This window comes from Hemicordylus capensis, chromosome 2 (assembly GCF_027244095.1).
Source record: "Hemicordylus capensis ecotype Gifberg chromosome 2, rHemCap1.1.pri, whole genome shotgun sequence".
Classification (NCBI taxonomy): Eukaryota; Metazoa; Chordata; class Lepidosauria; order Squamata; family Cordylidae; genus Hemicordylus; species Hemicordylus capensis.
This window is the reverse complement of record NC_069658.1, coordinates 426,532,687-426,558,254: the sequence shown is the minus strand read 5'-3', so window position 1 is coordinate 426,558,254 and position 25,568 is coordinate 426,532,687. Positions and strand designations below refer to the sequence as shown.

At 46.5% G+C, this 25,568-nt stretch overlaps 2 protein-coding genes across 2 annotated transcripts in view; one reads left to right on the top strand and one right to left on the bottom strand.

The window, feature by feature from the left end:
* CCNT1 (cyclin T1) overlaps positions 1 to 24,663 on the bottom strand; it is a 48,546-nt gene extending 23,883 nt beyond the window's left edge. The window contains exons 1-2 of the mRNA XM_053303292.1: positions 24,551 to 24,663; positions 24,114 to 24,239 (exon numbers count right to left, since the gene is read on the bottom strand). The gene's annotated coding sequence lies outside the window, so the exon portion shown is untranslated. The remainder of the gene's footprint in view (positions 1 to 24,113; positions 24,240 to 24,550) is intronic.
* TEX49 (testis expressed 49) lies at positions 1,551 to 25,320 on the top strand. The gene is made up of 4 exons (XM_053303311.1): positions 1,551 to 1,732; positions 11,944 to 12,081; positions 17,911 to 18,055; positions 25,127 to 25,320. Exons 1-4 carry the CDS (start codon positions 1,558 to 1,560, stop codon positions 25,173 to 25,175), a joined length of 507 nt encoding a protein of 168 aa, XP_053159286.1. The 5' UTR covers positions 1,551 to 1,557; the 3' UTR covers positions 25,176 to 25,320.
* Positions 25,321 to 25,568: the final 248 nt, after the last annotated feature.

Here is a 25,568-nt window from a genome sequence, read left to right as displayed (position 1 = left end):
CTTTGAAACCAGGTGAATTCAGCAGTGTTACTTAGGATGTGGATCCTAAGGTAAATCAGATAAATATGATATAATGGAACACCTTTGCATAAGCCATTTTCTCCATTTGACCTCTTTTAATTGATTTACAGAACAAAAATATACCCAAAAATTACAAAGGAACCAGAGACAGAAGGGTTGATCTGTTTCAGCAAATTATCCAAATTAACATTACAGACTGGGCACTTTTCAGCCTTCACAACAGAGGGCAGCCAAGGTGATAAGCAGTTTTTGGATCAGTATGATCATGACTTTCCTCCAAGAAGACCAGGGTGGTATATATGGCTGTCTCCTCTCCCCATATTTCAACAACTCCAGAGGTAGATCAGGCTGAGCAATATTAGTAACTAGCCCAAGGTCACCTAATGAGTTTCACACCTGAGTAGAAAATGGAAACTAGGAAGCTCTCCTACCCCTGGGAGCCTAATTACATGTTCTAACCTCTACCCTACACTGGCTCTCTAAGTAGATCAAGACATCACTTGTGATTGCTACCAATTAGGAGTAGACTGGGGCGGGGAGGTCTGTTTGTTTAGAGCCAGAATGAGTACAAAAGTGATAGCAAGAAGGGCCTCGGCAGAGATGGAATACATCAGAATCCCATTCACATCCTGATCCTATGCTAGTTTCCTCAGAAATAAATCAGGCCCACAGGCCCAGGTAAGTATGCATAGGATTGCAGTCCTAATCCATATGCGATAGCATTTCAAGAAGGCCTAGCAGCTCACATCTGCTATAAAGGCAGTGCTAAAAGCTACCATAGCTACCTAATAATGCAGCGGGAAATGACTTCACTAGCAAGCCAGAGGTTGCTGGTACGTTTCCCACCTATATTGGGCAGCGGCAGTATAGGAAGAAGCTGAAAGGCATCATCTCACATTGCATGGGAGATGGCAATGGTCAACCCCTCCTGTATTCTATCAAAGACAACCACAGGGCTCTGTGGCTGCCAGGAGTTGACACCGACTCAACATCACACTTTACTTTAAAAGTTACCATGGGTACAGTCATTCCTGGCTCTCCCTGACAATGCCTCCCTGAAGATGGGGGGAGGAGGAGGTGCCCATCTTCACTTTTTGTCCCAAGGCCTTCTCCAACTGTGCTATGGCCCTGGGTATAATAGCAATGCAGAAGAGTAGTTCAGGCACTACTATTTTGTTTATGCTAATTCCCTTAATTATTTAAACTTTAGCTGCCCAACTGGCAAGCAAAACATATTTAAACACGAACCTAAGCCCAATCAATTTCAATGTATTTGATGGAATTTTTTTTTCATTATTAAGACAATTGCATTCAAATCCATTCAGTGCGTTAATGAAGTCACAAAACAAGAGATAACTGAGGTGGGGTCTGAAATGAATTCTTCAACCCCTTAACCTTTCCATATTCTTTTTCCTGTCAGCCCTCAGTTACATGCATCAAAGTACAGTCTTCATGAGGCATCACAATTGCCATAGCTACACTCACTTTTTGATTGGTTAAGACAATCCATTTAACTGGGCAGAGCTGTACATCTCCATGGTAACACAGCAAACAGATGCTTTAAAAGCCAGGACGCAGAAGACTGCACTTGGAAGTTTGTGGAGTCAGTTGAAACTGTTCCAGGAAATGGCTTTCTTTGGATTAACTTTTCTGGGCTATCAGGATCCCTTTCGGGACCGAAGACTCGAGTTACCAAAGTATGAAGTGCCAGGTAAGGGAATTACCCAAAATTACTAATCATATTTGAAAATAAAGTTAAATTTCTCCCCTTGGTTACAACAGTAGCTACTCTTCATGTGATTCTAGATTTTAAAAACTTCACCAATTTAACAGTCCACCCCGGGAAACTGTGGGAATTACTGTTCTCCAATGGAGGCTGTGAATCTTTAACAGAATTCCCACCATCAGGTTGCACTTGCTAGTCATTGAGCCAGTTCAGATGATACTACATCTGCCAGCCTAGTCACATACATGAAGGACGTGTGTGCTGTCCCTCCCCACTTCTGGCATGCCAGGCACACATTTCCTTAATTGCATTTGGGGCGGGGTGGGGGGGAGAGTTGGTCTGAGTGGTTCCTCGACATACATCAGGAGTTAAAGCTAGTATTTGCTGCATATGCAGAGGAGCAGTTCAAATGAACATCCTCCTGCATGCCGCCCAGAGAAGAAAGACATGTGCATTCACAGAATTGAGCTGGTCAGAGTCAGAGATGTATAATCCAAACCAGCCTTTTGTGGGGAAGCCTGACTGGCTAAGTGGTATAAAGTAGATATCAGTAGTACAGATAGTAGAGTTGCCATGTCCCCCGAAATTCTGGGTTTAACCCAGATTTTAAGGATCTCACCCAGCTTGCCTAGCCCACCCAGATTCTCCCAGATTTCAGATTTCATTTAGAAAGAAAAAGCTAAGCTCTAGCCCTTGCAGAACTGGAGTTATGGAGCAAAAGGTGCAGTCACTATTCTGCTCAGAAATTATTTTCCAGCCAATTCACATAATATGTAAATTAGCCACCCGGATTTGGAAAGACAGAATATGGCAACCTACTAGGCACACACTGCCATCCCCATAGAGGAGAATTCCAGTTTGGGTTGTGTGTTTTCCTTCTGAAATTGCAGAGTTGATGGCCATCCTACAGTATTTAAGATGAGGGAACAGTAAAGGGAGAGAGAAATACCTTTTTCCCCCCCCAGCAAGAGAAACGTGACAAGAATTTTCCCTGCTTACTGTTCAATGCAAAATGAGTCAGAAGCAGAAGTAATGAGTGATGGATATTCTCTGCTGTGATTGTTGTATGTTAAGAATAATCCTACATACTGGGAAATGCAGACATTATAATGGCAACTATGGCAAAAAGGAACGTTGGTCTTACCGTGAAGGTTTCTTTTTCCCTGAAGTAGGAGATCCTCATAATGGGTATTATACTGCGCATGCCCGAGACAGGACTGGACCACGTGGTTGTTTTGAGGGTGTTACTTCCTCCTAGCCCAGTTCCAGGGCTGATGAGCGAGGTGAGTGGTGGTTCGTGGAGAGAGCTCAAAGAAAATGGATAACAATGACAGACAATAGTAACACAGAAATACAGGTGGAACTCAAAAAATTAGAATATCGTGCAAAAGTTCATTAATTTCAGTAATGCAAATTAAAAGGTGAAACTGATATATGAGATAGACGCATTACATGCAAAGCAAGATAAGTCAAGCCTTAATTTGTTATAATTGTGATGATCATGGCGTACAGCTCATGAGAACCCCAAATCCACAATCCCAGAAAATTAGAATATTGTGAAAAGGTTCAACAGTCTAGTCTCCAGGTGTCCCACTCCAATCAGCTAATCAATCCATAACACCTGCAAAGGGTTCCTGAGCCTTTAAATGGTCTCTCAGTCTGGTTCATTAGGAATCACAATCATGGGAAAGACTGCTGACTTGACAGTTGTGCAGAAAACCATCATTGACACCCTCCATAAGGAGGGAAAGCCTCAAAAGGTAATTGCAAAAGAAGTTGGATGTTCCCAAAGTGTTGTATCAAAGCACATTAATAGAAAGTTATGTGGAAGGGAAAAGTGTGGAAGAAAAAGGTTCACAAGCAGCAGGGATGACCGCAGCCTGGAGAGGATTGTCAGGAAAAGGCCATTCAAAAGTGTTGGGGACTTTCACAAGAAGTGGACTGAGGCTGGAGTTAGTGCATCAAGAGCCACCACACACAGACGGATCCTGGACATGGGCTTCAAATGTCGTCTTCCTCTTGTCAAGCCGCTCCTGAACAACAAACAACGTCAGAAGCGTCTTACCTGGGCTCAAGAAAAAAAGAACTGGTCTGTTGCTCAGTGGTCCAAAGTCCTCTTTTTGATGAGAGCAACTTTTGCATCTCATTTGGAAACCAAGGACCCAGAGTCTGGAGGAAGAATGGAGAGGCACACAATGCAAGATGCTTGAAGTCCAGTGTGAAGTTTCCACAGTCTGTGTTGATTTGGGGAGCCATGTCATCTGCTGGTGTTGGTCCACTGTGCTTCATTAAGTCCAGGGTCAACGCAGCCGTCTATCGGGAGATTTTGGAGCACTTCATGCTTCCTTCCGCAGACGAGCTGTATGGGGATGCTGACTTCATTTTCCAGCAGGACTTGGCACCTGCCCACACTGCAAAAAGTACCAATACCTGGTTCAATGACCATGGGAAACAATGACCATGGGAAACCAGCAAACTCGCCTGACCTGAACCCCATAGAGAATCTATGGGGCATTGCCAAGAGAAGGATGAGAGACATGAGACCAAACAATGCAGAAGAGCTGAAGGCCGCTATTGAAGCATCCTGGTCTTCCATAACACCTCAGCAGTGCCACAGGCTGATAGCATCCATGCCACGCCACATTGAGGCAGTAATTGCTGCAAAAGGGGCCCAAACCAAGTACTGAATACATATGCATGCTTATACTTTTCAGAGGTCCGATATTGTTCTATTTACAATCCTTGTTTTATTGGTTTCATGTAATATTCTAATTTTCTGGGACTGTGGATTTGGGGTTCTCATGAGCTGTACGCCATGATCATCACAATTATAACAAATTAAGGCTTGACTTATCTTGCTTTGCATGTAATGCGTCTATCTCATATATCAGTTTCACTTTTTAATTTGCATTACTGAAATTAATGAACTTTTGCACGATATTCTAATTTTTCGAGTTTCACCTGTATACTACATACTGATGAACCCTGAGGGTCGCCTCTGATCCCCGCCAGACGTGAAATCGTCCAGCTGATTCCCCATACCCACGTTTGGACTATAAGAGATACAGCCAGGGAGCGGCTGAGGATCTCCTACTTCAGGGGAAAAGAACCCTTCACGGTAAGACCAATGTTCCTTTTTCCCCTGAGTAGGAGATCCTCATAATGGGACTTGCCCAAGCTGCAGAAGAGATGTCCCAGGAATGGGGAGCTGTATCTTATAACACTTGTTGGAGAACTGTGCGGCCAAACGCCGCCTGGGCGTTGGAGAAACCCGATATTTTATAGTGTTTGATAAATAGGGTGAGAGACGTCCAAGTTGCTGCTCTGCAGATTTCCTGTAAGGGGACGTGTGCTGCAAATGCTGCAGACTGGCGGCACTCCTGGTGGAATGTGCCGTGATGCCACTCGGTGGGGGGATGTTGAGAGCAGAGTAGGCCAAGAGGATTCAGGCTTTGATCCATTTGGCAAGCGTGGCTTTGGATACCTTCTTTCCCAAGGTTTCTGAGGATGTATGTGTGCAGGGCCCTGCCGACATCCAAGTGGTGCCAAAGTTTTTCCTTAGGGTGGGATGGGGAGGGACAGAAGGATGGGAGGACTATAACCTGGGATCTGTGAAATACAGAATTAACTTTGGGTAAGAAAGTGCACTTAACTCGGAGACTCTTCGGGCTGACGTAATCGCCATGAGGAAAAGGACTTTGAATATCAATATTTTGAGCGAAATAGATGTTAGTGGTTTGAATGGTGACTTGGTAAGCGCATTCAGCACTTTATTGAGGTTCCATGAGGGAAACTGCCGGATAGGGGGAGGAGCTACATTAGTAGCTCCCTTCAGAAACTTAGAAATATGAGGGTGGAGAGAGGTTTGAGTGGTGCCAAAGGTCGAAATATGGAGCACAGATGCAAGCGCAGAGGCTTGCCGACGGAGAGTGTTTGGACGTAGCTGTAGGTCTAAGCCGGATTGTAGAAAGGCTAGAACCTCTGGAACCCCTGTAGATATTGGGTCCTGCTGATGTGCTAAGAACCATTTGCGGAAGGCTGACCAGGTAGCCTGATAGATCCTAACTGTAGACTGTCGTCTGGAGGCTAGAATGGTATTCTGAACTTGGCAGGAGTAACCTTCGGCCTCTAGGCGCAAGCGCTCAGCCTCCAGGCGGACAGCTGTAGCCATTGGGGGTCGGGATGAAGGGCTGGCCCTTGACTGAGTAGGTCTTTCTGAGATGGTAGAAACCATGGAGGTCCGACTGCCATTTCGACTAGGTCTGCAAACCACGGTCTGCGGGGCCAGTGCAGGACTACTAGAATGAGTTCTGCTTTTTCGAGCCTCAACTTCCTGATGACTTTCATTATTATTGAAGGGGGGGGGAGGCGTAGAGCAGAACTTTTGGCCATGGGGCGTGGAGAGCGTCGATTCCTTCCGCTAGAGGTGAGTGGTACCTGAAGAAGTAGTGTTGCAGCTGATGGTTGGTTGGGGATGCAAACAGGTCCACTTGTGGGCTCCCCAGCACCTGCGTGATCTGATGGAATACTGCCGGGTGCAACGCCCACTCACCTGGGTCCAGAGAGGTGCGGCTGAGCCAATCTGCTAAACGGTTCTCTTCGCCCTTTAGATGTTCCGAGGAGATTGACTGTAAGTTGTTTTCCGCACAGTGAAACAGACGGTCCGTTTCCCTCATCAGTTGTCTGGACCTCATGCCCCCTTGTCGATTTATGTGTGCTTTTACAGTCACATTGTCGGTTCTGATGAGAACGTCTTGGTCCCAGACCAGGAGTCGGAAGTTTTGCAGTACCAGTCGGGCTGCTCTGAGTTCGAGCCAATTGATCGGTCATTTGGTTTCCATGGTGGACCAAGAACCCTGAGTCAGTTGACCTTGACAGTGCCCCCCCAACCTGCCAGACTGGCGTCCGTCGTTACTATTACTTGCTGTGGTTCCGCCAACTGACGGCCGTGGAGGAGATTCGGGGATAACCTCCAGCCCAGGGACTGACGGACGGAGTGGGATATCGGAATCTGAACGTGGTGAACTGACATGATGTCGTCTTGCCATGGGAGTAGGAGCCACTGAAGAGGGCGTGAGTGCCACCTTGCCCATTGGGAGCATTCTAGGCAAGCTATCATGGAGCCTAGGGCTTGTGCTAACACCATGAGGTCCTCTGAGCGTTTGTGTAGAAGTGGACGTAGTTGATTGGTGATCTTGTCCCGACGTTCTGGGGGAAGGCAGATGATGCCCCTTGCCGTGTTGAATAGGGCTCCCAGGTGCACCAGTTGCTGTGAGGGGGTGAGATGGCTCTTGTCCTGGTTGACCATGAAGCCATGGTCTCTGAGGGTTAGAAGCGTGGTTTCCACATCTTTGAGGGCTTGTGATCTCGAATGCGCTCGAAGAAGGATGTCGTCCAAATACGGATGGACCCAGATGCCCTGTAGGCATAGGTGGGAAATGAGCGCTACCATTACCTTTGTAAACACTCTGGGTGCTGAGGAGAAGCCGAAAGGCAGGGCCCTGTATTGGAAGTGTTCGCCGTTGTAGGCAAAATGGAGGAACATCTGAGATTTGGGATTGATAGGGATACGAAGGTAGGCCTCCAAGAGGTCTATGGAGGCTAGGAAATCGCCTGGCTGGATGGCTTCCTTTATCATATGTAGGGATTCCATCCGAAATTTTCTTTTCCGCACAAATCTGTTCAATGACTTCGAGGCCCGCCTGCCAGGAACCATCCTTTTTTGGTACAAGGAAGAGGATGGAATAAATGCCCAGGTGCCTGTGTTCTGGCTGGACTGGCTCGATGGCTCTCATATTTAGTAGATGTTTCACTGCCTGGCATATCAGGTGGTGTTTGTGAGGGTTTGAAGACCTTGGTGTGGGGATGAATCGGTGTGGAGGAATAGAAGAAATGTCTATCGAGTAGCCTTCTGAGACGACTTGTAGGACCCAGGCGTTGGAGGTGGTGGACATCCAAGAGGTAGAGAAGTCCGTGAGCCTGCCCCCTATGGGAACTGCGTCATTGTCTCCTGTGTGGATTGGGTGGGGAGGAGAACTTGTTAAATGAGCCTCTGGAATTGCCCCTGAAGCGGGGACGCCACTGGGTTCTATAAGAATCTCTGGTCGGCTGAGGTCTGTGTTCTCTGTGTGAGAATGATGGCTGGTAGGATATCCAGTATGGATGAAAAGAGGAGTGTGAGCCGCGAAAGGACCTGTGAAAGTCTTTACGCAATGAGGGCATCGCCTTCTTTTTATCGCGTGTTTCTACTAAGACTGGGTCGAGTACCGGGCCGAAAAGGGCTGCCCCTGCAAAGGGGGCTGCTGTCAGGGCCGCTTTAGATTTATAGTCCACATTCCAGGTTTTTAACCACAGCGCCCTATGAAGGGCTACACCAGCTACCATTGCCCTGGAAGATGACTGTATGCCGTCTAGACTGGCATTGGCCATAAGGGCCGTGGCCTTGGCCATCTTATTGATGCCCTGTCTTAGTTTGGGAAGCCCAGGAGGTACAAGTTTGACCAAGTCTTTTGCCCAAAAAAGGGACACCCTGGCTAAAATGGAATTGGTAGTAGAAATTTTAATGGACATGGCCGAAGCCACGTGTACCTTTTTCAAAAGGCCCTCTGCCCTTCTGTCCTCTTGTGATTTTAATTGTTCTTGACCCTCTGCATGGAGAATGGCCCCTGAGACCAACTGGGCCACGGGCGGGTCCACCTTTGGTATAGCTAACAATTTAGAGATGTCCCCTGGGAGTTGATAATGCTTTTTGGGGGGGTTGCCAATGGGCTTGACTGAGATCGGGCGCTGCCACTCCGCGCACATCACATTACGGAAGAGCGGTGGAAAGGGGACCGCCGGAGAGGGTGCTTCAGCGTTAGGAAAAACCTGCTGGTCCAAGGATGAGGATGGTTCTGATGGGTCCGCTGAGTTAACATCGTTGATTGTGCGCTTAGCTTTAGCCAGAAGGACCTCGAACTCGGCTGAGGAGAAAAGTCTGGTAGAGCTAGCAATGGGAGGGGGGATGTCCTCCTCAGACAACTCCCCCTCCTCTTTGTCTGGTAGGGAAGGGGAGGGAGGGGTGGACTCCTCTTCAGATGAGGAGGCAGAGGATTGCGGGAGTGTAGGATTAGTGGGTATGGAAAGGGGTTGGGGAGGAGGAATGGGAGGTTGTGGAGGAGAGGGGGGCTGGTCGAACTTTGGACCTTTTACGTTTCTCCTCCACATTATCTGAAGATGGAGAAGAGGAGGAAATATCCCTGTGCTTCCGTTTGTGCCTGAAAGGCAAGGGTCTGGGAATAAAAAGACCACGTTCACAGTTAGGAATAGCCCTGCGACGTGGGCTAGAGTCAGGTGAGGAGGACGAAAGTTTGCCCGTGCCGCGCCTGTGTCTCACTTGCCCCACACTAGGGTTATTGTCCTGAGCGACGGGAATCTGAATTGGTCCCATTGGGGCAGACTGATTTTCCCTAGGACAGTTAACAAACAATAGCGCCCCGTATTGGAACTCGGAGCCGCAAGTGGCTCAATAGCAAACTCCCTCCTGAAAAAATCCCTTAACCATTGGGTAGCCCTGGGTGAGAAGGGATCTAGTGCCGCTCCTGAGGAGTGGGTGATGATGCAGGCAGTGTGGGGGGAAGATGTGGGCTAGCCATTTCCCCCACAATTTCTGGGTTCGCAAGGGGCTGTGGGATAGGCGTCGGTATATTGCCCACCGGGCTCCGATCGCCTCCCTCCACTGGCGTGCGGTTGGAGATCTCCGCTCTATGTTTGGCGCCATTTTTGGCCGCTTTTGCTTTTCATTTGCGGCAAACTGCCTGTATTAACAGGCGCTCACTTAGGCGCTTCCTCCCTTCGCCCCGATGGTTGTCGTCTTCGTCTTCTTCGTCTTCGTCTTCTTCGTCTTCTTCTTCGTCTTCTTCACTTTTGTTGCAGGCAGTTCAGACTGCTGCGCCCCGTACTGTTGCGACGCTAAGGCTGTTGCTTTAAGGAATCGGGCGGAATCGGAGGTGCCAGGCTGAGCCGCGGCCGCGTCTATCTGTGAGCCTGCGCTGGCTGAGGCTGTCGTTCTAGCGGCCCGGGGAGGAGCAGAGATGCCGGGCTGAGCATAGTCTGTCTTAGAGCTCGCGCTGCCCAGGGACTGCGGCAGCTGCGAGGTTTCAGAGAGAGACCCCTGGAGGATCTCATCCACGTGTGCGGGCTCCATGGTGGAGACGCAGAACAAATGAGGGGGAAAACAAACCGAAAAACTTTTAGGTGAGCCAGTTGCAAATCGAAATAAAGAAATATTTTTTGGTTGAAGGAAAATTTGGTGCCGAAAAAAGTGGAGGCTGACCCCCTTCCCGCCCTTGCACACTATAAGGAGAGGTAGCGGGGAAAGGACAGTGGCGTATCAGGGGGAAACGGCGCCCCGGGCACCCCCCGCCGCCCCCTCGGCCCCCACATACCTGGCGGCGGCACGGAGCCCCCCAGGCGGCAGATCGCGGCAGTGGCGAAGATTCGGCGGCAATTCGGTGGCGGGCGGGCGGCGGCGATTTGGCCGTGGCGGGCCAGGCAGTGGGTCGCCCGCGGCATTGGCGATGGCCTGTACTAGTAGCCGAGTGGCGGATCACCCGCCGAGGACTAGTGCAGAGCGGTGCTGAACCTGCCTTCTGGCCCGGCTCCATTTCCCAACTGCGCAGGCCGCCGCTCGTCCCGCTACTAGTACAGGCCATCACCAACACCACGGGTGACCCGCCGCTGCCACATGGCCCACCACCACCAAATTGCCGCCGCAAGCCCGCCACCACACTCGGCGGGCAATCCCGGGGGGTGCGGGGGGGAAGCCACTTTTTGCCGCCCCCCACGTGACCCGCCGGGATGGCGCCGGGGGCACGTGCCTCCCCTATCGTTACGCCTCTGGGAAAGGAAAACAGAAAAACGGGGTAGAGAAAATGGAGCAAAGTGCTCCCTGATTCAACAGAAACTATCTCAAGCAATAAAGCCTCCAATGCCTGCCTAAGGACAGAAATAGCATAGAAAAAGAGGACACAAACTTGGTCAGAAGAGCTCTCTCCCATACGACCTGTCCCGAGCGAGACAGAACTGGAACTGGGCTAGGAGGAAATAACGCCCACAAAACAACCACGTGGTCCAGTCCTGTCTCGGGCATGCGCAGTACAATACCCATGATGAGGATCTCCTACTCAGGGGGAAATGACTGCTCACTAAGATAAATGCCATGATAAATTGTAAAGGACACACCCCAAGAAACTTGTTTAAGGCATATATATCCCACCTCTCTGTGTGTTTTGAGTACAGTGGCAGAGAAAGTAGATGAGATATATTCTTTACAGCAGAGCTTGACAAATCCCAGGTGCCAGGGAGCCACTGTGCCTAGAAATTGTGCCTAGACTAGGATATTCAGAGATAGAGTTATTTAATAACATCGTTATTCATCCCAGGCAGTCCTGTTTCTGTTCTAAGTAAAGTAAAGTTGGGCCATCGAGTCGGTGTCGACTCCTGGTGACCACAGAGCCATATGGTTGTCTTTGGTAGAATACAGGAGGGGTTTACCATTACCATCTCCCATGCAGTATAAGATGATGCTTTTCAGCATCTTCCTATATCACTGCTGCCCGATATAGGTGTTTCTCATAATCTGGGAAACATACCAGTGGGGATTCAAACCACCCACTTCTTGCGCCCTAGGCAAGTTACTGCCCCACTGCGCCATTAGGTGGCTACTCTGTTCTGAGTAGGTTACTTTTAAAGCATTTGTCCTCACTCTCCACAATGTCCATCACTAAATTGATAATTTTGTCAAGTTTCCATTCTCTGGCTCTTACATTTTTGGGATGGCTCCTAGATCTAGAGAACAATTGCCAAGACCTACTTTATATGCCACAACAACTTTAGCAAAGCCTTTCAGAGAGAGAATCCAGGTGCAATCACACTACAGCTATTGTCATCCTTGGAATTGTAGCTGCTTCCCAAGAATGGCTTCTCCCTAGCTGAGCTTTGGCTAATGCTGAAATGTTCTCCATCTTTCTCACCACTGCCTCCCAACCCACATATAGAGACTGGTAAACCAGAACTATTTGCTGCAGCTCCACTCTGAAAAGCAGGGATCTTTCCTTATTTGCTGCCAGGCAGTTGACTTGATCAATACAAACAGCACAGGATGAGCAACCCTAACCTTCCAGCATGAGTTTATTTTTTCTTCTGTCAACCCTCAGTGGGAACACCAAAACCGAAACTGGAGCTTTTCTACCCAAAGCTGCCACCCATAGGACCGGCTGGATATGATGGCACAGTGCACCGGGGCAGCTACGACAGGTATCGAGCAGCCGTCAAACAGAGAAAGCTCCAGAAATGTAGGTGAAGTTGTCCAGAAGAAGGGTTTAAATTATGGTTTCAGCAAAAGCACCTCAAGGATTTCTTAGAAGTTCAGAATACAGAGGTTGGGAGCAAGGACATCAGGCTGAGAAGCAGAAATGTGTGAAAAACACAAGAACTAAGAGCTAGGAGACATGTTTGGAAAGAGGGCTTAAATCACCTTCAGAGAACCCAGACAGAGTTTTGGGAAGAGCACTTCTAGCTAGAAAGTTAGGATCCTTGTGATAATCTATGTCCTTCCACTTCCTTCTATGCACCTTCTCTGTAGCTGCTCCTGGCCTGTGGAATGCCCAAACTGATATCCATCGTTTGGGCTCGTTGTTGGCCTTCAAGAAAGCCCTAAAGACTTACTTGTTTGGCCTGGCCTTCCAAGGTTTCTAAACAGTTCTTAAGTAGTTTAGCTGGTTAGTTATCTATCTAATCTATCTAATCTATCTTTTATACCACCCAAACTTTAGTCTCTGGGCGGTTGACATAAAACAAAACACACACATAAAAAGTTAAAACAATGGAACAATTTAAAACCAGCCATAAAATTAAATACAGACAGTTTAAAAAAGATGGGAAAGCTTGGATGAAAAGATGGGTTTCCAGATGTTTTTTTTTTAATTGCCAAAGATGGGGAGGATTGTATCTCAGCAGGGAGCCTATTCCACAATCTCGGGGCAGCAACTGAGAAAGCCCATCTCCTTGTAGCCACCAGACGAGTCAGCGGTAACTGGAAACGGACCTCCTCAGATTACCTCAATGAGCAGTGTGGCTCATAGTGAAGAAGACACTCTCTTAAATACCCAGGGCCTAAGCCATTTAGGGCTTTATAAGTTATAACTAGCACTTTGTATTTTGCCCAGAAACCTATTGGCAGCCAGTGAAGCTCCATCAGCAGATGGGCAATGTGGTCTCTCCAAGATGACCCAGAGACCAGCCTGGCTGCCACATTCTGTACCGACTGGAGTTTCCGGACTACGTACAAAGGCAGCTCCACATAGAGTGCATTACAAAAGTCAAGCCTGGAAGTTACCAGCAAATGTACCACTGTTTTGAGGTCACTGATCTCAAGAAATGGGTGCAGCTGGCATTATCAGCCAGAGCTGATAGAAAGCACCCCTGGCCACCACTTCAACCTGAGAAACTAGGGAGAGGTGTGGATCCAGAAGTACTTCCAGACTGCAAACCTGTTCCTTTTAGGGAAGTGTGACCCCATCTAGAACAGGTAGATCAATATCATCTCTGGAGTTCTGACCCCGCACAATAAGTACTTCCATCTTATCTGATTCAGCTTCAGTTTATTCTCCCTCATCCAGCCCATTACTGCTTCCAGGAAGGTATTTAGAGAGGATATGCCAGCTGCTGAAGACGTTGACATGGAGAAGTAGATCTGGGTGTCATCAGCATACTGGTAACACCCAGTACCAAATCCCCTGATGATCTCTCCCAGCGGTTTCATGTACAGTAGATGTTAAAAAGCACTGCAGAAAGTATGGAGCCTTGAGGGACACCATACTTAAGCTCAGATCTCGAAGAGCAACAGTCTCCAATCAACATCATCTGGAAGCTGTCCGAGAGGTAGGAGCGGACCCACTGTAGAACAGTGCCTCCCACCCCAACACTCTCAGTCGTTCTAGAACGATACTATGGTCGATAGTATCGAAAGCCGCCGAGAGGTCCAAAAGGACCACTAGAGTCACATTTCCTCTGTCAACTGCCAATTAGAGATCATCCATCAGGCCGACCAAGGCAGTCTCCACCCTATAGCCCACCCGAAAACCAGTTTGATATGGGTCTATAATCAGTTTCCTCCAAGACCGCCTGGAGCTGAAAGGCCACCACCCTCTCAATTACCTTGCCCAGCCATGGGAGGTTGGAAACAGGCCTATAATTGCTCAACTCTTAGGGATCTAGTGCAGGCTTCTTTAGAAGAGATCTAATGATTGCCTCCTTAAGACAAGGAGGCTTCCTGCCCTCCCTCAGAGAAGCATTTATGATTTCCACCAGGCCACCTACAACAGCCTCCCTGCTAGATCGAACAAGCCATGTTGGACAAGGGTCAAGAGAACAAGTGGTAGGCCTCATCGCTCCAAGCAGCTTGTCCACATCCTCAGGAGTCACAAACTGAAACCAATCCAGTCGAATCGCATAAAGGAATTGTTGGACACCTCCAGTTCAGATATCAAATTAACTGTGGAGTCTCCATCTAGATTGACCCAACTCTGAGAGATTTCATCTGCGAAAAACTCTTTAAACACGTCACAGCGGCTAACTGATGACTCCAAATTCTGGCTCAAGGGAGGGGGGGCAGATACTAGTCCTCTCACAACCCTGAACAACTCAGCTGGGTGTGAACTCGCAGAGGCAATACGAGCAGAAAAGAACCACTTCTTTGCCGCACTTATTGCCTGAGCATAGATCTTTAAATGTGCTCTATGTTGTAATCTGTCGGATTCAAGTCGAGTCTTTCTCCACTTGCACTCCAGTCACCTACCTTGCCGCTTCAGCCCCCGTAGATCTTCCATATACCAAGGGGCCAATTTTGAAGTGGGTCAGAGGAGAAACTTAGGAGCAATCGTGTCTACTGCCCTGGTGAGCAAGTTGTTCCAATTCTCAACCAGGGCATCAACAGGATCACCGGCAAAGCCAACACTGAATCCCTCCAAGGCTTCTTGGAAACCTACTGAGTCCAATAACCTCTTCGGGCAGACCATTCTAATAGGCCCCTCACCCCTGCAGAGGTGGGAAGTGGTTGTAAGTCCAACCTTAACCAGATGGTGGTCCATCCATTACAATGGGGAAATCACAAGAGTCCCCACCCACGGAACACCACCCTGATCAGAGTAGAAGACCAAATCAAGCACATGACCTGCAATATGTGAAGGTCCAGAGACCACTTGGGATAGGCCCATAGTTGTCATGGCCGCTATGAACTCCTGACCTGCCCCGGACAAGTTGGTCCCAAAGTGAACATTGAACTCCCCCAGTACCAAAAGTCTGGGAGACTTCAACGCAAGTTCCGCAACCAAGTCCATGAGCTCAGTAAGGGATTCCGTTGGGCAGCGGGGTGATCAGTACACCAACAGAAGTCCCAATCTATCCCTGGCCCCCAAACTTAAGTACACACATTCAGTATTGTCTGATACCCTAACAGGGAACCTGGTGAGGGAGATGTTATCCTTATAGACCACAGCCACTCCACTTCTCCTCACTTGCTCCTCTACAGAATATCCTGAAGGGAGAAGCTGGGACCAGACTGGACCACTAGCCTCCCTCAACCAAATCTCAGTAATATATACCAGATCGGCCCCATCCATAATCAAATCATGGATGAGTTCAGGCTTATTTTGGACTGACCTGGCATTGCAGAGGAGCAAGGTAAGGCTATGTGGGTTGTTGGCAGTGCTCCCTGAGGTCACATGGCTCTGAACTGTGTTAAATTTGTTTTTTATTGTTTTAAGCAGTTTGCTTTAAATGGTGTTTTGTTTTGTTTTTAAATCTGTTCTGCAGATAAAATCCCAGAGCCTTTGGATGGGGCGGTATAGAAATGTAATAAATAAATGAGTAAGCAAGACAGACCCAGGGCCCACCGTTGCTCTTGAACAAGGCACTTGGGGAAACCACTTGGCTGCTCCTCAGTCCTCCCTGCCACCTGCTTTAACCTGAATACCTCTTCTTGTTCTACTAAGCCCCGTCTTGCTGAAATCACAGCACTGAGAACCAGGCTAGCTAGTTCAGCAGAGATAAAAAGACTTCTTGGATCTCTGGGAAAGGAATAAACAATAGTAAGAGAAGAGGAAGAAAGCAACTAGAACTCTTGTTGTCTCACTCTCACCTCAAGCCACTGATTCAACATACAGTAGCTTGCCTTATCCTATTTTCCAGGCCCAAGGCACAAGCCTTCATTTATTAGCATGTTTTCTTTTAACAATGCTATGATTTGCCTTAGAAGCAAGAAATCAAACAAAGCCAGTCTTTATTATTATTTGGGTTGGATCATCTCTTAAATTAGTCCCGAGTTCCAGAGGGCCAGCAGGTAACATTTGCAGTGGACTTCCCCTGAATTTTGACTAGAAAGAGTGACTTCCTGCTTCCTCTCCTAACCCTTTTGCCATAGAACAGGCCTCCTCAACTTAGGCCTATTACCTGTAGTCTCAACTTAGCTTGTTTTTGGACAGCAACTCCCATAATCCCCAGCCACAGTGGCCAACAGCTAGGGATTATGGGAGTTGTAGGCCAACATCTGCAGGAGGGCCGAAGTTGAGCAGCCATACCCTAGAATCACAAGGCTGGAAGAGACCAGAATGCTGAACACTTGTGGCTCACCAGTTGGTGTGCTGGGTCTCATGCAAATCCAGTTGACTACTCCCATGTCTGCAACACATGTGCAGTTAAAATCTATGCATACTTGCTTGGAGGTAAAGTCTCATTGAGTTCAATGGGGCTTACCCCCGGGTAAGCATGCATAGGAGTTCAGCCTTGATGCCCCCCACTTGTCAAAAAATGGGTAGGGAACTTGAAATGAGTATGTGTATAGGGGTATCGAATGGTTTGTCTTGGCAGATATAAATGTGCTGTATTTACCTCCTTTTTCTGTATGTGTTTTAAAGAACTAGGTCCATTTGGGTCCTGGGTCAGTACAGTTGTCCAAGGTGGGAAAATACATACAGGACAGTGGGACTGGGGCTGGAAAGCTAATGGAACCAGAAAGAATGGGGCAGAGGATGGAAACCACGATGCAGAAAGAACAGAAAGTAGCCAGGGGCCATAAGAAAACAAGCATATGCTTTCCCAGTATCCATCTCTAATTCATTAAATACTTGATGGCAGCTAACCCTAGATCTAACACAGGGCTGAAGAACTTTGGCCCTCCAGCTGTTGTGGGACTACAGCTCCCATCATCCTTGACTACTGGTTACTGTGACTGGAGCTTATGGGAGTTGTAGGCCAAAGTTCTGCAGCCCTGCTTGAAAGTTACACTGAGGCCTCTACTACACTTCTGCCTGCCATAAACAGCAACGAGTCCTTGTTCAGCATATAGGAAGGTGCTGCCTCCAAGCAAAGTGTAACATACACAGCAGCAAGCTGTGTAAACTGTCTACACAAACAGTTTATTGGCTGTCTACTCACACCTCTCTAGTAGCTTGTGCTCATCTTTAAGATAATAAAGATGGCTGGCAATATGATGCACTGGCTACTGATACGTTTCTGGGCAAAATACAAAGTACTGGTTATTATCTTTAAAGCCCTGAACGGCTTAGGCCCGAGTTACCTCAGAGAGCGCCTTCTTCTGCGTGATCCCCACCGCACATTAAGGTCATCTGAGGAGGTCCGTGTCTAGTTACCACCAACTTGTCTGGTGGTGACTCAGAGGCGGGCCTTCTCTATAGCTACTCCAGGGCTGTGGAATGCGCTCCCTGCGGAAATCCGTAACTTGAATTCTCTATTAGCCTTCAGGAGAGCCCTTATAACGTATTTGTTTGGCCTGGCTTTCCAGGGTTTTTTAATCAGTTTTAATATTTTAACCCGGTTTTAGGTTTTTTAATTATTGCGATTGTTTAATTGTTGTTTTAAAATGTTTTTAAATTGTTAATTGTTTGTTATATTGTTTTTAATTTTTGTTTTAGCTCTTTACTGTTTTAATGGTTTGTAAACCGCCCTGAGCCATTTTGGAAGGGTGGTATAAAAATAAAATAAAATAAAAACAATAGATTCCAGCAAGAATTAAAGCCCAGTCCTTTCACCAAGACCCTTCTCTCCCACACCTGCCTTTCGCTTTCTCCCATCTAACAGTTCAAACTCTCCATCTGTTTTTCTAGATCCCAATCAAATATACAGGATACCAATGACCTGTGCACAAGATATTGGCTGGTGGCTGCCTAAGGATCCATTGGTCAGGCCAGAAGTTGCCATGCCTTGGATGAGGGTGCAAAGATATCCCCAGCCACGGAGCTCCATGACCAAGTAAGTGTACAGTGGAAAAGATGAAGCTAACCTTCATCTTTCATCAAGGTGTCCAATATACTGCCAAAAGTAGCAGTCCTGTGTCTCCTTCCTAAAACTCCCCAGTAAGATCAAATAAAGGCAACGAAGCTGTTCTCATGAGCAGCCAAGCCTGGGCTTGGTTGCCTGTGAGAACTGCCAGGATCCGCATGGATCTCGGCGGTGGAAACCCAGTGCCTAAGTCCGGCTCTTAGATGAGGTTAAGGGTGCAAATGTGCCTTTAACCCATCTCCCAGGATCGTGTGTCAGCACAAGCTGCTTGCAGCTTGTGCTGATACAGAGACAGGCACCTCGAATGCTCTTGCCCTGGGGGAATGCCCCAGTGCACTATGTTGGGTGCACTGTGGAATTATCAGAAGCTGGGAGAATGAGGCCCAGCCTATGTTTACCTCGGTGCCAGGGGCGCTGGTCATGTGGGTGCGCGGCTTGCATGCTGCAGGGGCTCAGAACTGCAGACTGAACCCTGCTTTCCCCCGGTCTGCCCAACAACACGCGCAGGGTCACGTGAATAACTCTAACATGTGGTGTAACAACACTGTGCTCAGAGTTTCCCCACCTGCTTCATGGACTACCGCTGGTGGAGGGCAGGGAAAATCTGAACACAGCAGAGTCACATCATGTTGATATGATATGGGGAGATGTGGGGTTCCTGCTTTCACTGGATTAATGTATCCTTCATAGTGTCTAGTTTGGCTCTCAAAGCATACAGAAGTGCAAAGGCATAACACAAGCACCAGGCGATTATGTATAGGGCTGCAGTGGTGATCATCAATAATATCCATCACACAAGCACATCTCTGTGAACATTACACAGAACAAAACCTGACATAATCATGAGGGTGCTATCACATGAGGCACGAGCAACCTTATCTGAACTACTATTAGACAGGTACTTGGGAGAACTAGGCCTTAGTTCTCCCTAAGATGAGTAGTACAAATGAGTAGTACATTTGAGTCTGGACTGTACCACTTCAGACTGCAGGTTGGAGCTCACATGATATCAATCAATACTTTATTACAGTCACAGACCAGCACAGTTTACAAACAGAGGCCCAGCGAAATAAACTGACAAGGTCAAGGTTATGATACAGTGGTTAAACACATAGATCAGCGAGAAATGATTCTTAATCAACTCCTGGCAAATTTTACTGGCTATTAAACAGAACTTAGCCATATTATAAGATCTTGAGTTATTCTGGTCAGTCAAAAGATAATTGAGCTAAAAAGAATTTGTGCAGCCTGGATAGCAGTTAATAAAAGAAGTGATATATTTATGTTGTATATCTCAGTAAAATTGGCCATAAAAGAGCCCATGTGCTGTTGTTTCAATATCTCTCGAGTTGCAGGGACAAGTACGTTCTTTGTAGGGGATTTTTTGATATCTCCCTTCCAGGACTGCTGTTTGCAAGGCATTACATCGTGCCTGTATCAAAGCTCTGCAGTATTTTGGTACAGTTATAACGTTTAGATATCCAGCAGGGTTGAAACTCAGAACTTGGTTGCCCAAATGGACACCAACGGGAATAGAGCCCTGGTCAATTTGATGCTCCATATCATATAGTCTTTGTCTGAGTTTGATTCCAGCATTTTCATACTCCAGAGTTATTAATGCAAAAGGGGGAAAACCATAATGATGCAGCCTTTCCTCCATCTCTCTTTTCCACCTGGAGTGGTAGGTATCCACTAGCACAAGTGTAGCTGGCTCACATTCTTCCCAATATCTAGGTGTTTTGTTTTGTTTTATATGTGTAGGGAATTCCAGTATGTGGGAATTTCAGCATGTGAGTCCCCTACCTAAGGTCTGAAGTGATACTGCTCAGACCCAAATTTATCCCCTCACCTGTTGGTACTGAGGCCTTAGGACCACTTGCAGGCCTTTGGCAAAAAGCAGTTTAGAAATAAATACTAATATGACTTAATTTTGCATATTATACAATCCCTCCATGGAAAGTGTGGAGAAAAGATTAGCCTAGATAAAATTCCTCTGACCCCATCTGCCAGTGTTAAAACATCATGTACACCAAAAGCTGACAATTAACCCCAGATTACAGAGGTGCAGCCCTGTTAGTCTTTAAGGTGCAACAGGATTCTGTGTTGCTTTTGCTGCAGTAGACTTAAGACAACTTACATATGCTTTCATGGGCCAGATGCCTGAAGCAGAAACCTCAGCAAGGTAGGTACCTGTATAATGAGTTCATAGAGGAAAAATAGGGAAGAGGAGATGTTTTTAAGAAGTGAGGCCAAAAGGACAAGCAATAAAGGAGCTCACTGTGCAGAACACAAATGGAAACTCTTATTCAGAAGCCATTTGATCACAAAAGCAAAATTCAGTCAAAAGAATAAGTGATCCAATCAGAGTGAGTGTGATGAAACTGGTGATGACTGGTGGGCCACTGTGCGAAACAGGATGCTGGACTAGATGGGCCTTGGGCCTGATCCAGCAGGGCTGTCCTTAAGTTCTTATGACATTGGCAAGATGAACTTACTGTAAATACCTACATAGGGATAAAATTGGACACTCCCAGTCCCTACTGAGATTGCAAATTTGACATAATCTGACTTGAACTAGTTTCAGTCCTTAAAGCTCAAAGTAATGTTTAATACCACTACTGATAAGGACTTTGTTCCACCTTTGTCATGTGGATTTTTTTTACCCTGGGCAAGGACAGTTCCTGAAGAAGTCATCCAGAACATATATTACTAGAGCCCTTCACTGGCTGTTTAAAGTGTTCCCTGGGGCCATTTATAGTAAAAGGGACTGCCAAGCCAAGCGGTCAGTTCTCTTCATTTGGTTATAAATGTGTGAGGTGATATTAGTTATCACTCCATGCTAGGGGCTATAGTTGGAATGTTCCCCTTTTATGTTGCACCTATTCAGGGAAAGAAAGGGAAGGAGAGCCCCGCCCCCGCCTCTGGCTGCAGCAGCAATGCATGCACACATTTAGGCTATGTCCTTGCTCTCTACATTTGGTACTCATCAGCTGTACATCCATGGAGCTTGGGTTCTCTTCCCAATAGCTAATGTTCCAAACAAGTCTCTATGCCATAAAATGTCCCATCTTTGGCTGGACATGGGGAAAAAATCAGCAACTTGTCTCTTTGTGACATGCTTTGGAAGCTCTTTCCTGAAACTTTATTTGCTTAGATATGAGCAAGTTTTATTGTATTTTTCTTTTCTTCTATTACGCCAATCCATCTGAGTCCTAAGGAAGTCATACATATATTTCAACATCTATTCTCTGAATATATGCTTCAGTAGCCTTTCACCCCGACCTCATGTGTATTACACTGCTTTGGGGCTCTATCAGGAAAATACCTTTCTTATCCCCATTTCTCGTTACAGTAGTAACTACTATGTAAGAAATGATGCATAATCCATGTGTAGGCAATCACGTACAATAATTGCACGTATGGATTTTCCACACAGGGTCTAAGGGTTAAGAAGCTACAGGCTTGGTCCTACTTCACAATGTGTATCCACCAAGGGGGTAAACAATCAACATGTTCAGGCACCCCACTTACATATTCTACACATATACACAGAAGATATTATTTCATAACCCTAACAGAAGTATCTTCTGAATGGGAGTTTTGTAATACATGAGACAGGAGCATTCACGTTTCAAAGTAGTACCAGTTATTCCATTAGGCAAGGTGAGACTGGGGTGCCACTTAAGGGCAGAAATTTTCCAATTGTTTTATTATATTTTACCAATCCAGGGAAGGCAACATTTGGATTTTGTGCCTCAAAACCACTTTATCTTGGGCATTTCCAAATAAAAGACACACCAACTTCTTCAGAGGGAGCCAGAGGGATTTTTTCAGAATCCAGTGCTTTCTTTCTCCCCCCCCCCCGCTTTCTTTTTTCTTTTTATACTTACTTAAAACACCGACATGGTTTCTTCTCAAATTTGAGAATGTTCTCAGTTTCAGAGCACATGACAAACAGAAATATCACAAACCCTTATATACACGTATTTTAAAATGCTGTAAAGATATTGAGATGACATAATTAATGCTACCAAGGAAAAGGTTTTCTGGGAAATGGACCTTTAAGAAGGTAGACCCCCCCTCCCCATCATTGTGGAGCAACCACTGAACCTTCTTGCCTGTGACCTTAGTTTCTGGTCCATGCATGATTAGCAGATCACATTAGGAGAATATCTGCACCCTAATCCTAAATCGGTCTTGGACTAGTTTACCACAAATTTATCACAAGTGTAGTCTTCCATGTTTTAATGTGGACCAATTAGGAAGAGCGCAAAGCTTTGAGGTGAGATTGAAGGTACAATGGGGTGGCATATTGGGACAGACCTTGCAGGCCACATACAAAACCATGAAGCTCACTGTTTGACATTTGGCCAGTCATAGGAGCCTTGCTCAGAAGTTATCTATCTGGGTAGAGCACCTTTTCTGGCACATTCCATATTCAAGCCCTTGTTCCCAATCATGTTGAGGACGCATGTCATGTGTGCCCATGCGCAACGTGCACACCCCCGCCCCCGATACTTCCGGGTATATCCGATAAATGGGGGCAAATGGGGCGGCAGGGAGCTACGCTGCTGCTCCATGGACTTAATGAAAAATGAATGCTGGTGGGGAAGAGTGGCGGGAGGGGTGAGTTCACCCTCCCCCACACTTAAAGCAGCACCCCCCCCTTCGAACCAGTTCGGATGCCCATAAAGGGCCTCCGAACCAGTTCCGTGCACATCCCTAGTGTGGGATGCTAACCATGATGCCCATGGTAGCCCTGTACCTAGGTACCCAACTTCTGAACAGAACTAGGGTTGCTTTGAGGATATGGTTCCAAGGAAGGGATCCTATGTTATCCTGACCTCCTTAAAAGAGGGCAGGATACAAATGTAATAATCAATAATAATAAGGAACTAGTTGCTAAAAAGGATAAATAAGGCCAATTAGGTTTTTCTTCCTAGAGATGAAAGGTGACGGAACTGGCTTAATTTATAGAACCAGAAAATTTGAAATTAAGCAGTACAGATACCAGGGTGGATTTGATTTAAATCACTAGCAGGGTGGATAAAAATAAAAAAAATCCGATTTAAATTAAAAAAATCAGATTTTTTTGATTTAAATTGGATTTTTTTGATTTTTATCCACCCTGCTAGTGATTTAAATCGTGATTTAAATCAAATCCACCCTGACAGATACTAGATACGAGAATGGTTCATTAGGAGAAGGAGGTGACATGCTGGGGCCTTCACAGTTTTGTATGACAAAATGAATTAGATAATAATTATGTCAACAATTATTTAGAAGTAACAGGCAGTGGGGTGTGGACATTACAACCACTGGAATGTGACAACTGTAGAACACCAGACTCCAGTGGTAAACTAATGCTTCATCTTTTCAGAAACCAGTTTCTCCCCTCCCAATTGTAGAGCAAAGTTCAAAAAAACATATCATTAATCCACAAGAGCTCAAATCATAAAAGCAGATGAAAAAAGCCCAATGTGTGTTACTTTCAACATTCCTAAGTAGGTCTTACATGTGGGGGTGGGGCGGGGCTGTCTTAATATCTTCATTAGTTTGCAGGGATGTAGCTACAACTGAACAAGGACAGGGATTAAGTGTCCCTGGGCCCCCGAGGAACAGGGGCGCGGGGGGAGCACTTGCTGGGTGGCAGCTTGCTCTTTGCGCTCCCCCTCCCTCACACGCACCTCTCTGAAGGCAGCTTGGGGATAGGGGCTCTCCTCCACTTTCTGTCCCAAGGCCCACTCCAACCTTGAGACACCCCTGTTTACTTGGATTCGGTTAATGTTCCAGTAGAACCAAATAATAAAGCCTTTTCTGGATTGCACTACTTCAAGGTTAGTAGGTAAGTATTTGCAGATCTGAATGCTGAATGAAGGGGAAAGAACCCTGCATATAGAAAAACAGCCTGCTAGAGAAAATAGTATGCTGAACCCCTTTCCTGATATAGTAGATCATTTCATACAAAAGGACAGTTTGGTTTGGTTTTCGAATAAACAGAGTAGAACTCAAACATGTGACTCCTCACCTGAAGTGGTACAGTCCAGGAAGACGCTTACCACTTGATTCTTTCCGCTCTGTTGTAAGCTGGGCCTTGGTTGGGAAAGCTCTGCAAAGCTTGAAATCCAACCAGCCACCATGCGCTTGAGTGCACCTGCAAGGAAGGAGCCAATAGGAGGCAGCAGAATTTCAGCTGCAGGGCTAAAACACTTGATTTCCCCTCAGAGCACACACGGGTGCGCGCGTGCGCGTGCGCGATTTATTAATTAATTAAGAGCTGTTATTATTAAAGATATATGGAACGTCACGGTGGGAAACTGAAAACTGGGTAGGGGGAGCACAGTTTCTGTGACTGCATGCCTGGCTCCCAGCAGGGCGGCTGCAAAGCGAATACTTGGAGAAGTATCCATGTTAATACCGCCCCACCCCCCCACCCCCGGAAACAAAGAAATGTAAAAGTCTCACCTGAGCAGGTAGGCTGAGAGCAGCGGGCCATGATCCCTCACACACGCAAGCCCCGATGCGTGGAAGCATCAACACTGGAATGAGCAAAGCAGGCAGCAGCAGCTTGTGCGCCAGGCTTGGGATCACATGACCCCAGGAGCCCTTAAAGTGGTAGAGCAGCTCCAAGGATGTCAGGGCTATTTATTGCTCGCTTAAAGAAAGCCGATTAATAGCATGAGTTTTAATCGATCGATCGATCAAAATTCGCATATTTTTACCTATGAATTACCCGATTAAGGTCCCCTTGATTTTAATAGTATTTTGAAATAAGTATGCTTAGCATTTTGCTAAGCATTTAGTATTGCTGTCCTAGGAGAGAGTTCATAGTTGAGCTTTAAAATAAAATATTAAAAATTATTATTAATAATTAATAAGACATCCTGGAACAGTTTTTTTTTAACCATTGGTTATTTATTTGCTCCACTGAATTGTGGGATACAGAAAGCTGTTATCTGGCTACTCTAACAGGACCTCTGCTAGATCACAGAACAGCTTACAGGGAATAGTTAGTAACTGTGGTTGTTGTTGCTTCTGTAGGTTTATAGACTACATGGCGATCACCAACCCTCTCTTCAGCCTGTTCTGAGACCCCCATTGGGAATCATCACAAGAAGACAACTTGCATAGAATCACCATTGTGGCAATGCTCAGGGATGGATGTGCAATAAACCATTTCCAAGTGATTGCCCAGGGCCAGAGCACCAGTTGTACCAATAAACAGGGTACAAATAGTTGTCATGGCTAGTCTTTTCTTCTTGCTTAGGAACTGGAAGAGAATGTGGGGGAGGATCTGGATTACCGTTCACCAAATTTACCACAGCTTGTATACAGTGAGTAGAATTCTCTCCAGCCCTATTCAAACATTATGTACCATGCATACCAGTGTCTGTACACATTGTTCGAATGACTGCACATGTGTTTACTCTAAAAAATGAACCTGAGTATAGGCCTCCTCACATGCCGAGTTCAGATAGGAAGC